The 16,478-nt window shown below is 45.6% G+C and overlaps 1 protein-coding gene across 1 annotated transcript in view; it reads right to left on the reverse strand.

The window, feature by feature from the left end:
- Nucleotides 1–16,478, reverse strand: part of knl1 (kinetochore scaffold 1) — a 126,870-nt gene that overhangs the window by 33,509 nt on the left and 76,883 nt on the right. Inside the window, exon 19 of the mRNA XM_078563026.1 lies at nt 13,314–13,394. Coding sequence (XP_078419152.1) covers nt 13,314–13,394 — 81 coding nt within the window. The remainder of the gene's footprint in view (nt 1–13,313; nt 13,395–16,478) is intronic.

Genomic DNA, 16,478 nt, shown 5'->3' on the forward strand with positions numbered 1-16,478 from the left:
GAGGAAACATCCTTCCCACGTTCACCTTGTCAATACCCCTGAGGATCTTATATGCTTCAATCAAGTCATCCCTCACACTTCTAAATTCCAGTGGAAACACGCCTAGCTTGTCTAAACTTTCCTCATGAGACAACCTGCTCATTCTGGGTATCAATCTAGTAAACATCCTCTGAACCACCTCCCACCCATTTATATCATTCCTTAAATAAGGAGACCAAAACTGCACACAGTATTCAAGATGTGGTCTCACCAATGCTCTGTATAACTGAAGCGTAACACCCTTATTTTTATGGTCAATTCCTCTCGCAATAAAGGATAGCATTCCATTAACCTTCTTAATTACTTGCTGCACCTGCATACTAACATTTTGTGACTCATGCAGTAGAACACCTAGTTCTACTGCACTTCAGGATTCTGCAGCCGTTCTCCATTTAAGTAATTCTGCTTTTTTATTCTTCCTGCCAAAGTGAACAACTTCACATTTTCCCACAATATAATCCGTCTGCCAGATTTTTGCCCACTCACTCAACCGATCATTATCTGTCTGCAACCTTAAGTTCTCTTCACAACATACTTTCCTACCTATCTTTGTGTCATCTGCAAATTTAGCTACCATGCCTTCACTGCCCCCATCTAAGTAATTGACATAAATTGTAAAAAGTTGAGGCCCAGCACAGACCCCTCCAGGACTCCACTCTCACATCCTGCCAGTCAGAAAAAAGACCCATTCATGCATACTGTTTTCTGCCAGCCAGACAATCTTTTATCCATGATAATATGTTACCCACTACACCATGAGCTTTTATTTTCCACAATAACCTTTGATGTGGCACCTTATCAAAAGCCTTCTGGAAATCCAAGTACAGCATGTCTACAGGCTCCCATTTATCCACAGTGCATGTCACTCCTTCAAAGAACTCCAATAAATTGATTAAACATGATTTCCCTTTCATAAAACCATGTTGAATCTTCCTAATTACCTTCAGTTTCTCTAAGTCACCAGCTATAAACTACTTAATGATTGACTTTAACATGTTTCCCACAGCAGACATCAAGCTAACTGGCCTATGGTTTCCTGTTTTCTGCCTCACTCCCTTCTTGAATATTCGCTACTTTCCAGTCTAATGGAACATTTCCAGAATCCAACGAATTTTGAAAAATTAACACCAATGCATGTATTATCTCATTAGCTACCTCTTTTAAGACACTAGGGTGTAGTCCATCAGGACCCAGAGAATTGTCAGCCCACAGCTCCATCAGTTTGCTCAGTACCACTTCCCTAATGATTGTAAATTTCACCAAGTTGACCTTCTCCCTTCCAACTCTTGATTTACAACTATTGCCAGAATGTTTTTTGTATCCTCTATATAGTGAAGACAGAAGCAAAATATTTGTTCATTTCACCTGCCATTTCCTTATTATCTATTAACTCCCCATTGTTACTCTCTAGAGGACCAAAACTCATTTGACTTACTCTTCTCCTTTTTAAATACCTGTTAAAAGTCTTGCAATCTGTTTTTACATTTATAGCTAACTTCTTCTCATAGGGCGGAAGAATCCCAGATTTGCACCGTGAGGTAGCGGATGGGTAAAACAGCGTTTTACACTCCGGACGTGATGTCGGGTTTTTATGCTGCATCGTCCCAAACCTGCCACATTATTTATGCACTCCCGGGAAACACACTGTTTCCATGATGGGCGGGCTCTCGTTCGCCCGCCCAGCACCACCCCGCCACGGCGTCACACCACGCACCATATTTAAAGTCCAGCCGCAAGCACACATCTCAGTGCTCCCAGACCACCACTGCTGCGCGGAAGACATGACCCTGAAACTGAAGAAGACTGCAGTCCCCAGGTTCAGCAACGCACCCTTTGAGCGTCTTTTGGATGCCACGGAGTCCCGCCGGGATGTCCTCTACCCCCACCCTGGCCGCAGGGTAAGCAGCGGCATCACCAACCAGGCTTGGGAGGCAGTGGCAGCAGTGGTCAGCACCAACAGCCTTCAAAAGAGGACAGCCACCCGGTGCCGCAAGAGGATGAATGATTTCCTTCGTTCCGCCAGGGTAAGTCACTCTTCTCATCACACTCAACTCTCACAAATCCATCACACATCCACAAGGCCCTCATTAACTGCCAGTTCAAGGGACATCACCATTCACTGTCTCTCAAACACGTTCATTGTCCTCTTCCTGTCCATGGCACCACTCACTACCCACACACGGCAGGCATACTTATCATCTGGCCTGGCAGGCGTCCTGCTTACACTCTCTCCATCTCTATTCATGCAGGGCAAGCTGGCACACAACAGGGAGATCTGCAGACTTGTGGAGGAATGTCTGCGACCAAGGTCGTCACCGGCTTTGAAACAGAGCCATCCAGCTGGCTGGCGATGATCTGGGCCAGTCCTGTGCTGATGATTAGGTTGGCGGTGCTCTACCAAGTGAGGGTCCAGCAGTGCAACATACATCAGACAACCATGCTGTGAGTAATATGTCCTGTTTCACAGGCCACTGCCATGCACTAATTATATACCCTTGATTCTGCAAGCACATCTGGGAAACAGCCAATCGAGTCCATGGCCCAAGGCCTCCATCAAGCCCTGAAGAGGAATGTGAAGGCACCCTCCTTGAAGTCCTGTCACAGTGCTCACCCACACCCTCCACCAGTGCAGAGGCACACACCTTGGTGGGGCCGAACTTTAGAATAGCCTCAGGATCACAAACTGGTGAGCACATCGCACTGTCTGATCCACAGCAGGCAGTGGCAGGGACTTCCCAGGTGGCTGGCACTCGGAGGACTGCTGGAGGCCAGAAATTTGCTGAGTCTGACTCAGATGAAAAGCCTATGGACTCCATAACGTCACAGTTGCTGGAGCTGCAAAGGCAAGCTTGGGAATATCAGGAAGGGATGCCCGCTGCACTCCTCAGGTTGCAAGGCATGATGGAGGAGTCCATCCGCCTTAGACAGGTGATAGCGGCGGCATGCCAACACACCGAGGTCAACACTGGTAGGATGCCAGCTACGATAGAGACCTGGTCCAGGACGCCGCTCCTGCACTGCTGCGCGGGCTCAACTCCATTGATGATGCCATAGTTGGCCTCCAATAGTGTATACGTGAGAGGGGTGCAGGGCAGCCTAATCACACTCCAGCTACCCCTCCACTCACGGAGTCAGCCGGGGCCCTCGGGCACCCAAAGGGAGGAGGATCAGCAGGTGCACACTCTGGGGTCATCCACCCAGGTGACTCCAAGAGTGTCCAGCCCATCTGAATCCCCTCTGCCTGTGACCTCAGCAGCTCCAGCTCCACAGGCCGAGGAGGGTGACACTGCTACACAACAGGACCCTGAAAGCAGGCCGGGGCCCTCCAAGTCTTGGCCCTTCAGAGGACACCCGCCAAGGTCATCAAAGATAGGGCATCGCAGTGAGCACGCTGCCTCCAAATCCACTGTGAATGTCTGGGGAGCACCAAGATGTAGCAGCAGGGTGAGGAAAGTTAAGAAGAATTAGTTGCACAGCCTGGGCACAGGTGCTAATCACTTGTACATACTGTTCACTATTGTCAATAAACTTCCCAAAAATCTCTCCCTGCCTATGGCTCCTTGTCCTGATGAGCAGTGTTCTTGTCACTCAGATGTGAAACCTTTCTGCACAAGATAAAAGGCAGGTGTCTCAGTCCAGGGCCTCTTCCATGCTGTGTGCAGCCTCTGGACCAAAGAATTGATCTGGCCTCTCACTCCCTGGAAACATTACTGAAGCCTGCACCTTGGCGGTGCTCGTCATTGCTGCCAGAATGTAATGGGCAGGTGCCACAGAGTTCTCTCATTCTCTCTGTGTGCTTTCAGCACCTTTAAGGTGGGGCTGGCCCCCATCTCTTCAGCATCTAAGACCACTGATGCTGTGCTCCTGAAGGACTTAGGTGCTGAAGGCAGACAAAGGATCAGATGCTTCTAAAGTTTCATGGCTGCGTCTCTATGATATGACCCTGATCACAGAGCACAAGCAAGCTGCCCTCAGCCAGACAAGAATCATACATCCTCAGAGGCTATGTGAAGATCTATGGAGTGTCCTCACTGCATGTCGTCATCATCCTCTTGCAATTGAGCGACCATTAGGGTCTCCACTGCATCTCTATGACAGGAACATTCTCCAAGAGGGTAGTCGTGCTGCCATGAGCCAGACTGGAGTCAAATGTTCACAGATGCAATATGAGGATCTATGGGGTCACCTTGCTGCGGATGACACAAAGATTGGCCAGGTGATTAACAGTGAGGTGGAGTGTCTTGGGCTACAGGAAGATATAGACGGGATGGACAAACGGGCAGATAAGTGGCAGATGGAATTTAACCCTGAAAAGTGTGAGGATCGTACACTTTGGAAGGAGTAATTTGACAAGAAAGTATTCAATGAACGGCATGACACTAGGAAGTTCTGAGGAACAAAGGGACCTTGGCGTGTGTTCATAGATCTCTGAAGGCAGAGGGGCATGTTATTGGGGTGGTGAAAAAGGCATATGGGACACTTGCCTTTATCAATCGAGGCATAGATTACAAAAGTAGGGAGGTCATGTTGGAGTTGTATAGAACCTTGGTGAGGCCACAGCTGGAGTACTGTGTGCAGTTCTGGTCGCCACATTATAGAAAGGATGTGATTGCACTGAAGGGGGTGCAGAGGAGATTCACCAGAAATATGCCTGGGATGAAACATTTATGAAGAGAGGTTGAATAGACTTGGGTTGTTTTTGTTGGAGCAGAGAAGACTGAGGGGCGATCTGATCGAGGTGTATAAGATTATGAGGGACAGGGTGGATAGGGAGCAGCTGTTCCCCTTGGCTGAAGGGTCAGTCACAAGGGGGCATAAGTGCAAGGTGAGGGTGAGGAGGTTTATGGGGGATGTGACGGAAAACATTTTTTACCCAGAGGGTGGTGACGGTCTGGAATGCACTGCCTGGGAGGGTGGTGGAGGCGGGTTGCCTCACATCCTTTAAAAAGTACCTGGATGAGCACTTGGCACATCATTACATTTAAGGCTATGGGCCAAGTGCTGGTAAATGGAATTAGGTAGGTAGGTCAGGTGTTTCTCACGTGTCAGTGCAGACTCGATGGGCCGAAGGGCCTCTTCTGCACTGTGATTCTGTGTCATCATCAGCCTCCACAAATCTAGCAGCATGCATGCCTCGTCTAGCCAGCGCGAGGGCCTCATCGCCGTCATCATTGACTCCTCAGCCTCATCCCTGTTGGCGTCCTCATCAGAGGAGACCTCCAGCTTCTCCTCAGCCAGCTCGTCCCCCCATTGCAGCGCCAGGTTGCAAAGGGTGCAGCAGGCGACGACGATGAGTCACATCCTCCGCGGACTATATTGCAGGGCTCCTTCTGATCGGACCAGGCACCAGAACCTCATCTTCAGCATCCCGATGGTATGCTCCACCAAGTTGTGAGCTGCAGCACGAGCCTTATTATACCGTCGCTCCGCTGCAGTCCGAGACCGCCACACAGGTGTCATCAGCCATGGCCTCTGCAGGTAGCCCTTGTCCTCGAGGAGCTATACCTGCAGCTTCTGTGGACCCCAGAAGACTTCAGGGATCTGTGACCGACTGAGAATGAAGGAGTCGTGCACACTCCCTGGAAGCTGTGCGCATACCTGCAGGATGCATTTCTGGCAGTTGCACAATAGCTGCACATTCAGCGAATGGAATCCCTTGGTGGTTGATGTAGTTTACCATGCGTTGCAATGGAAATCTGAGTGCCACATGAGTGTAGTCAATTGTACCCTAAACCTTTAGGAAGCCCAAGATCAGGATGAATCAAATTGCTCTTGCATCCTGGCTGCCCTGATCCTGGATGAAATGGACAAAGTTGTGTGCCGTCGCAAAGGTGGCATCCATGACCTCATGGATGCATCTGTGGGTGGAGGCTTGTAAGATCTCAGAGGTCACCTGTGAAGCCCTGAAAGGAGCCACTGGCATAGAAATTAAGCGCCCTGGCCATTTTCAGGGCCACTGGCAATAGATGCTCTCCATGTCCCCTCGGCACCAAATCCTGCAGTAGCTGGCAGATGTGACCGACCAGTTCCCTAGACATGCGCGGTTTTCGGCGACACTGGTTCTCGGTCATCTGCAGGAATGACAGGCGGCGTCTATTGACCCTGGGTATTGCAAGGCGCCAACCAGTGACGGCTCACTGTGGCTCTTCGGCGGCATGTGCGGGAACCCCAGCCGCCATTTCTTCCGGAGGTTGCTGTTCATGCCTCTGTGCAGCCAGGAGCCTCAGTCGTTTTCTCCTCCGTCGTCTTCACTCTCTGTAGGCCATCAGACATACAGCTATTCACCATGATCCTGATGTAGTCCCCCCGACCCATTGGTGGCAGATTTGCCCACTGGACTGCATGCTGTGCCTGAGCTGACAACATTCTCCTAAGCCGCCCTGCAAGGCTACGCTGTTAGCTTGAATCATGGGGGAGACTGGTCCAAACCAGGATAATGACATTGCAAGGGGCTGTGCGCGCCTCCAACAGTGATTGCACCATGGCCAGCTTTAGTGAGGAGATTGTACAATGTGTGCAGTTGTCCAAGTGTTTTGCCGTCCACTAAAATGCTCATGACTTTGCAGTCTGTGCGGGTCGGGGGATGGGGGTTGAAAAGCTTTGGAGCACTTGGTGGCACTTTGATGCCTCTGCATTGCTTGAGTGGGCATATAGTGGCTGCACCTGAACTGCCCGAGTTGCAGAGGAATGGTCACTTTAGACAGGTTTCCCTAATGCTTGGCCACTTCCCTCACCCACCCTACCCCCCACCCTGAATGCTTGCACACTATATTCAATGGCAGGCCCTTGCCCACCCCCCACAAGTCGCCTCAACGGCAGGGCTTGCCATGCATCACACACCCCCCCCCCAAGTTGCTTTCACGTCAGGGCTGCCCTTAAACCCAACCCCTCAGCACCTCTCAAGCTTGAAGTCTAACAGGCAACCCTGGCAAGCGCTGCACAACATTACTGTGTACACACCTCCGGGTTCCCCTCAAAGCGCAGCCCGCCAAGTGCATGTTGCTTATGTGCTTTTGTGAAACACGGTGTGTTTTCCTGCTGACATGGATGGACAATCCGGCGGGCGGAGGGGGGGGCGTGGACGATTCCAGTGGGTGGGCCTAATAATGATACGCTGGTGTATTATGATGAGGTTCCCGACGTCCAGTCGCGGGAAACGTGGCCTAACACACCCAATGGTGACGGGTACAGAGAATTCCACCCACACTCTAATTTGTTTTGCTTGATTAATCTTTTAGTCATTTTCTGCCGCTCTTCATATTCTGAGCGATCATCTGACCGCTACTCATCTTTTGCGCAGTTATATGCTTTTTCCTAAAGTTTAATGCTTTCGTTAACTCCTTTAGTTAACCACAGATGGTGGGTCCTCCCCTTAGAATTTTTCTTTATAGGTGGAATATACTTATTCTGAGTATTCTGAAATATTCCCTTAAATGTCTGCCACTGCTTCTCTATTGATGTATCTCCTAGCCTAGCATCCCAGTTCACTTCAGCTAACTCAGCTTTCATGCCCTCAGCGTTGCCCTTATTTAAGTTTAAAGCACTAGTCTTAGACACGCTCTTCTCCTGTTCAAACTAGCTGTAAAATTCAATCATATTGTGGTCACTGCTACCTTGGAGAGCCTTCACCCTGAGGTCATTAATTAATCCTGTCACATTACACAATACCAAGTCTAATATACACTGCTCTCTGGTTGGTTCCAGAATGTGCTGCTCTGAGAAACTCTTGAAAGCATTCTATGAACTCCTCATCCAAGCTGCAACTGACAATTTGATTTTTCCAGTTTATATGTAGATTTAAATCACCTATGATTATTGCCGTCCCTTTGTCACAAGCACCCAATATTTCTTCTTGTTGATTTTGTCCTACATTGTGGTTACAGTTAGGGGGGCCTGTAGACCACTCCCACTAGTGGCTCTTTCCCCCATTATTATGCATCTGCACCCAAACCAATTCTACATCCTGATCTCCTGAACGAAGGTCATCTCTAACTATTGTAGCAATACCATCCTTGATTAACAGTGCTCCCCCTCCACCTTTACCTAGCTTCCTTTTCTTCTTAAATGTCATATACCCTTCAATATTCAGGACCTAATACGTGTCATCCTGCAGCCAAGACTCCGTAATGGCTATCAGATTATATTTATTTACTTCAATGTGTGCCATCAATTCATTTAGCTTGCTATGAATGCTACGTGCATTCAGATACAGAGCCGTTCGTTTTGTCTTTATCTTTGTAACATCTAGTCTTGAATATTGATGTATTCTTAGGTTTTATCTCTCTGTCCCTTCCTGCTATTCTATGACCTCATTTCCCATATTACTGTTATGCTCTCCTGCCTTGAATCTAGCACTTGATAGGCTACATCTATCCAAGCTTAATCCCTCACCCCCTCCCACCAACCCCCCCACCCCCAACCGTTTAGTTTAAAGCCCTCTCTACTTCTGTAGTTATGCTTTTCGCAAGAACACTCATCCCAGCACAGTTCAGATGTAGACCATCCCAGTAGTGGTGTTAGTACCCCACAAACGGGAACCCACTTCTCCCACACGAGTCTTTGAGCCACGCATTCATCTCTCTAATCTTATTTGTCCTATGCCAATTTGCACGTGGCTCAGGTAACAATCCACAGATTTTTACCTTTGAGGTTCTGCTTCTGAATTTGGCACCTAGCTCCTCATACTATGCAGAAGCTCTTTTCGTGTCCTGCCTGTTGTTGGTACTTACATGGGCCACAATGACTGGATCTTCCCCCTCCCACTGCAAGTTCCTCCCCAGCCCTGAGCAGATGTCCCGAACCCTGGCACCAGGCAGGCAACACAGCCTTCTGGACTCTCGCTCTTTGCTGCAGAGAAGAGTGTCAATTCCCCCACATTATACTGTCCCCTATTACCATGACATTCCTGCTTGCTCCCCCTGCTTGAATGGCTTCCTGTGCCATGGCTAGCCTGCTCATCCACCTTGCAGACCCTGCTTTCGTCCACACAGGTTGTGAGTACCTCAAACCTGTTTGACAATTGCAAAGTCTGAGGCTCCTCCACTACTGACTGCTTGATCCCTTTACCCGCCTCACTCACGGTCACATCTCCTGTCCCTCACTGTTGACCAAAACAGACAACCCTATTCTAAGAGGCGTGACCATCTTCTGGAACAAAGTGTCCAGATATTTCTCCCCCTCATTTATAGTGCGTAGTGTTTGCAGTTTGGCTTCCAGATCAATAATCCTAATCCGGAATTCCACTAGCTGCGTACGCTTTCTGCAAATGTGTTTGTCATGGATCGCCTTGGTGTCCAATAGCTCCCATATTTCACAGTTGCAACATAACACCTGTCCTGCCATTGTTACTTCTGTTATTTAATTAACTTAATTTAATTACTCACTTAATTAACTTAGAATAATTCCTATGTTTACGACACCTCTTTCCCCCCTGTACTGAATTCCCACATGAACTTAATTCTCTACTCACTCAGTCTGTCTCATTCTGATGTAGTCGTCAGTCTCCTCAGGTGCCTCTTACTGATCATGCAGTTTGAAAAGCGTGTCTCTTTTATAGACCCTCTGATGAGTCACTAGCTAGTTCAGCTTCCTACTACAGTAATTAACGCCACATGAACCAAATGCTTTCAGTTTCCCCAATCTCTCTTCATAAGATAGTCTCACCATCCCAGGAATAAGCCTGGAGAACTTTCGGTGCACTCCCTCTTTGGCAGTAATATCCTTCCTCAGGTAAGGGGACCGAAACTGCACACAGTACTCCAGGTGCAGTCTAACCAAGGTTCTGTACGATTGAAGCAAGGCTTCGCTACTCCTGTACTCAAATCCTCTTGCAATAAAGGCTAACATACCATTCGCCTTCCTAATTGCTTGCTGCATCTGCATGTTCGTTTTCAGTGACTTCTCGATGAGGAGTCCCAGGTCCCTTTGTACATCTACACTTTCTGATCTCTCGCCATTTAAGAAATATTCTGCACATCTGTTCCTCCTACCAAAGTGGGTAACCTAATCTTTCCACCTTATATTCCATCTGCCATGTTCTTGCTCACTCACCAAATCTGTCCAAATCCCCTTGAAGCCACTTTGCATCTTCCTCACAACACACATTCCCACCAAGCTTTGTGTCATCCACGAACTTGGGAATATTACATTTCGTCACCACATCCAAATCATTGATATATATTGTGAACAGCTGGGACCCAAGTACTGATCTTTGCAGTCCCCCACTAGTTTCAACCTGCCAGCATGAGAATAATCTGTTTATTCCCTATTGTTTTCTGCCTGTTAGCCGATCCTTAATTCATGCCAGTATATTACCTCCTATCCCATGTACTTTAATTTTGCTAACCAACCTCCTTATTCAAAAGCCTTCTAAAAATCCAAGTACACTATATCCACTGACTCCCCTTTATCAATTCTGTTAGTAACATCCTCAAAAAACTCCAAGAGGTTCATCAAACTTTATTTCCCAATCACAAATCCATGTTGACTCTGCCCAATTAGATCATTATTATCTAAGCGTCCATTTATCACATCCTTTAGACTAGATTCTAGCATTTTCCCTACCACTGATGTAAGGCTAACAGGTCTGTAGTTCCCCATTTTCTCTCTCCCTCCCTTCTTAAATTGTGGGGTGACATTTGAAACCTTCCAATCTGCAGCAACTGTCCCAGAATATATAATTTTGGAAAATGATTGCCAATGCATCCACTGTCTCTATAGCTACCTTTTTCAACACTCTAGGATGTAGAATATCATGTCCTGGGGACATATCAATCTTCAGTTCCATTAATTTCTCCAATACAACCTTCTCACTAATACTAATTTCCTTCGATTCATCATTTTCCCCGAGTCCCTTGAATCTCTAATTCTGAGAGATTATTTGTATCTTCCTCAGTGAAGACAGATACAAAGTAATCATTTAGCTTCTCTGCCATTTCTCCATTCCTCATTATAAATATTCCTGGCTCTGCCTGTAACAGACCCACATTTGTCTTAGTCAAACGTTTCCTTTTTATGTACCTATGGAAGCTTTTACAGTCTGTTTTTATGTTTTTTGCTAGTTTACATTCATATTCTCCCTTTCATTATCAGTTTCTTGGTCCTCCTTTGCTGTATTCTAAAATGGTCCCAATCCTCAGGTTTACTAATATTTCTGGCAACTTTGTAGGCCCTTTCTTTTAATCTTATACAATCTTTAACTTCCTTTGTCAGCCACGGTTGACTGATTTTTTGGGCTTTTGTGCCTTGAAGGAATGTATAATTGCTGTAAACTACATAATAATTATTTAATGACTATCCATTGCCTGTGTACCATCATACTTTTTAATAGATTTTCCCTCAGCCAATTTGCCCCTCCTTCCCTTCATAATTTGCTTTGTTTAAATTTAACACCCTGGCTTCAGATTGAACTACCTTAATTTCAAACAATGTAAAATTCTATCACATTATCACCCATCCCTAAAAGTTCTTATACAAGGTTATTAATTAGCCCTTTCTCATTACATAATACTGGATCTAAAATAGCCTGTTCTATAGTCAGTTCCTCAACATACTGCTCTAGAAAACCATCCCTAACACGCTCCAGAAACCCATCCTCCACAGCATTATTGCTCTAGATTTACCAGTCTAGATGCAGATTGAAGTCATCCACGATTACTGTATTACCCATGCTATGTGCTTCTCTAATTTCCTGAGTAATACCATGCCCCACATTACCATTACTGTTTTAATAGGCACATACATCCCTCAGACAATTTGGTGCTTTAATCCAAATGGTTAGGATGCCTTTTTTAAAAAATAAAAGTATGATCTGCAACCTTGGTTGTAAAACTTAAATGCATATCCTAGGTTTAGTGAGTGATTGGAAACTCTAGCAAACTGAAACAGGAAATAAGGCAAAAGCATAGCCATTTTTTTAGTGCGAGGATCAAATTCCATGTTGTACTGAAGTACTGTATAAAATCATTGCCAATTGACCCAAGTGAATGTTGCTCCATTGTATTCATAACTAAAGAGAGAGCCCTTTGGTACAAAACAGAAGAGGAGTATTATTGTTGAAAGAGGAAGGGCATGGTGCACACAGGATTAAGGAGAGTCTGCTATGTTTAAACTCTGCGCAACATTTCTGAATTTTGGAGATAATTATATTGCTGTCATTAATAAAGCATAATAACATAGAAAGGTGTATATTTCATCTGCCCTGAATTGGTGAGCCAAGGGTTATTTCACTAACTGGGCTTATGGAAGTAATCAAGGTGATAAGAAAAATGTGAAAGTGTCAAGTTTGCAAGAAGAACAAACTGTAACAGAGGATGGCTTTACTTCACATGGTCTTGAATCATATTTGATACTTTGTTCTTCGTTAAAAGTTGACATTTTCATGTTTTTTAAAATTCCGAATATATCCAATCACCGCCACAGGCACAAAAGCTTTTCACCAACAACTGATCCGGTCCCGCTGAAGGGCTGGAAATCAGGGTGATATGGATGGCTTTTACAGGGACAGAGGAGAGGGAGAGAAAGAAAATAAACTTTTTCAAGTGTTATATTGGCCATTATACTGTCTCAGGGAGTCTCCAGTTGTACAATACAATTATTCCCCATCACAAGCAAGCTTTTGAAGGCTGGAAGAACAGAAATTGGAAAGACATGCAGAAAAATAAAAAGAGCTGTGGCCTTTTCAGTGTCAATGACTGGCAGTGTAAAGCTGAGAGACACGGCAAAACAATCAGACTGCAGTATCCGAAAGTTTGCCAGACCAGTAGAAAGAACTGGAGATGGATACAGATTTAATGTCAGAGAAATCTTATGAGGTTCGAATTAGTGAGTAAGCTATAACTGGAAACTTTGAAAGTGACGTTTAAAGGCAAATAGATAATGGTTATTGCTTTCTGGCCGACATAAGCAATGTTCTCAATGGTGGGGACTTAGCATGTAATAACAATACTTATCTTGAGCTATACATTCCTTTCAAGCATTGTATTACAGATCCAAGCATTGAATCAAAGACCTCCATGTCTCATTTGAAACTTTCTGCAAATTATTCTCACCTTCTGTACAAAACAACAAGAAGGATAGCTACACTAGTTTTCTGCCCCACAGCTAGAGGAAAGTACCCCTTGGAGATTTTACCATGGAGGAAACCGCCACTCTGTTGTGCTGCCAGAGAGAGGTGCAGGGGTTTGCACCTTTCCATCTAGAGCCCCACAGCGTTCAGCGCATTGTTCATAAAAATCAGCCTCTGAAGTGTTTGAGTTGCATGCTTCAGTACTCACTCCTGGAATTCTTCCTTCAAATCGCACAGGTTGGCAGCTTTTTCCTGTAGCTCTTTTTCAGCAAGAACTTTGGCGAGTTGACTGGGAAAGAAAAAAATTCAGTGGTGTTAATAAAAACTCTAGAAACGAAGAGTACAATTTAGAATTAAAATTAGCTGAATTACTAGATAAACTGAATTAGAGGGCTGCTGAATAGCTTGGGTGAGAGACTCAGGGTATGGTACAGTACTTCAAGTATGCTTATAGTCAACAACACAGATTGCTTCAACTCTAAGTTAACATGAAGTCAGAAAAGCAGCAGACGTGTGCAAGAGGGAACAGATTTTTATATTTAAATGCTGAGAAATACAGTTGCATTTATTTCACCAGATTTCCAATGGCTTTAAATCATGCTGCGCCTTTGGTTTGGGCCTGGTGTGAAAGGCTGAAGCTCCTGCCTAAATCACAGACACCTTCACTTGCAGAATAGGGCAAGGAAGAGTGCTGTTCCATTTTCTGTCCAATAAGTAGGCAGTCCTTCAAAGGTCTTTTAAAATATTTCAGATTAGTATTAATGGTCCTCTTTATTTTTTTCCAACTGGTATATAGGTTTTCATGAGTCTTTGGACCAGGTTTTTCTTTTTGCTCTTGAGCTTCTTTTACTGGCAGCAGATGATTTTCCATTGGGAATCCTGATTATGCATGCCAGCAGAAAAGGGAGGAACTGCAGAGGGATACCAGTCAGGCCAGACTGCACAAAAATGTTTTCTGTTCTTTCATGCTGGCATCCGCAACCCATCTGCAGAGACAGGTAGCATATCTTACTTTGGCAGCCATTAGTGTTGGTGAAAGCTTCCCTTCCATAGGAAACTTTGCCAACTGACCCCCAGTGGCATCACAATGAGATGTGAATATCAGAATAGCCCTTATTCTGGAAGGCTCTTTGAAGATAGCCAAATCACAACATCTCATGCGGCATGAAAAAAGAGAAGCCAAGGTGATCAATAGGCAGCACCACCCATTTGTCTGCACCAGCTAAGGTGCCATGAACCATATCTCTGATCTATGTCAAGTTTACCTGGGAATGACCTTGGTAGCCTTATGCAAATACAACTACTGCTACAATGTAGCATGGTTCTCATACTTGTGCTGGGGCATTAAGAGTCAGTTTTGGCCCAAAACAAAATTGTCGTGGGAATGCTGCAGCGTTGACTTATGCTGCAGAGTATCATATGCAAAACCATCCTTGCAAACATGTCATGCATCATCTCAGCTTCAACATCTAAGAAACAGGAAGTGAGGTGCTGGGATACGTTACCATTTGTCTGCAGAATTGTGCTCCAGAACTAGTTGCGCCCCTAGCCAAGCTGTTCCAGGACAGCTACAACACTGGCATTTACCTAACAATGTGGAAAATTGCCCAGGTACATTCTATCCACAAAAATCAGGAAAAATCAAACCTGGCCAATTACCACCCCATCAACCTACTCTCAATCGTCAGTGATGGAAGGCGCCATCGACAGTGCTATCATGCAACGCTTACTCAGCAATAACCTGTTCATGGACACTCAGTATGAGTTCCACCAGGACCACTCAGCTCCAGGTCTCATTACAACTTTGGTCCAAATATCGACAAAAAAACTGAATTCCAAAGAGGAGATGACTGCCTGTGACATCAAGGCAGCATTTGACTAAGTATGGCATCAAGCAGCCCTAGTAAAATTGAAGCCAATCAGGAGGAAAACTTGCCTCTGGTTGGAGACATATCTAGCACAAAAAGAAAGATAATTGTGACTGTTGGGGGCCAATTATCTCAACCACACAATATTGCTGTACAAGTTCCTCAGGGTAATATCCTAGATCCAACCATCTTCAGCTACTTCATCAATGACCTTCCCTCCAACACGAGGGCAGAAGTGGGGGTGTTCACTGATGATTGTGCAGTGTTCAGTACCATTTGCGGCTCCTCAAATAATGAAGCAGTCCGTGCCTGCATGCAGCAAGATCTGGACAACATTCAGGCTTGAGCTGATAAGTGACAATTAACATTCGTGTATTACAAATGCCAGGCAATGACCATTGCCAACAAGAAAGAATCTAACCACCACCCCTTGAAATTCAAGGGCATTACTATTGCAAATTCCCCACCATTAACATCCTGGGGGTTACCACAGACCAGAAACTTAGCTGGTCCAGCCAAGTAAATACAGTGCTACAAGAGCAGTTCAGAGGATGGGAATCCTGCTGTGAGTAACTTACCTTACTCCCCAAAGCCTGTCCACGATCTGCAAGGCACAAGCCAGGAGTGTGATGGAATACTCTCCACTTATCTGGATGAGTGCAGCTCCAACAACACTCAACAAGTTCACCACACCCAGAACAAAGCAGCCCACTTTATTAGCAACCCATCCACCACCTTAAACATTCACTCCCTCCACCACCAGCAGACAATGGCAGCGACATGTACCATGTACAAGATGCACAGCAGCAACTAACCAAGGCTCCTTCGACAGCACCTTCCGAATTCACCTCTACCAGCTAGAAGAACAAGGGCATCAGACGCATGGGATCAAAACCACAGGCAAGCTCCCCTCCAAGTCACAAACCATCCTGGCTTGGAACTATAATCACTGATTCTTCAATGTCACTGGGTTGAAATCCTGGAACTTCCTCTCTAACAGCACTGTGGGTGTACCTACACCACAGCAATACAAGAAGGTGCCTCACCACTACCTTCTCAAGGACAATTCAAGATGGGCACTAAATGTTGACCTTTCCAACTATGCCCACATCCCATGACCGAATATAAAAGAATTGTATGCCTGCACCTAAAGTTACCTTTTGCTTCATGCTGACCTACCATTTCTTAGTTCCCTGTTCCTTGAGCCTTGGTAAAAGGCTGGTGTGTTAAGATTTCTTGTAATGCTCCCCAATTTTCTAATTTTTAATCTCCTCTTTATTACACTTCCCCTCAAATGCCCCATCCTTTCAATTTAACTTGCACTTAAGTGTCCTCTCCTTCCAATGCTATCATTCCTAGGCTCATCGGAATTGGCACCTAGGCTTGTGAATAAATATGCAATTGAGTTTAAGTAAAAACATAAGCACTATTAGTACTTGAGATTCAAGCCGGTCCAAAACCAGTGCAAAACAAATTAGAATTGATTTACATCAGCATAATGAGCA

This window comes from Cetorhinus maximus, chromosome 18, assembly GCF_964194155.1.
Source record: "Cetorhinus maximus chromosome 18, sCetMax3.hap1.1, whole genome shotgun sequence".
NCBI classification, from domain to species: domain Eukaryota; kingdom Metazoa; phylum Chordata; class Chondrichthyes; order Lamniformes; family Cetorhinidae; genus Cetorhinus; species Cetorhinus maximus.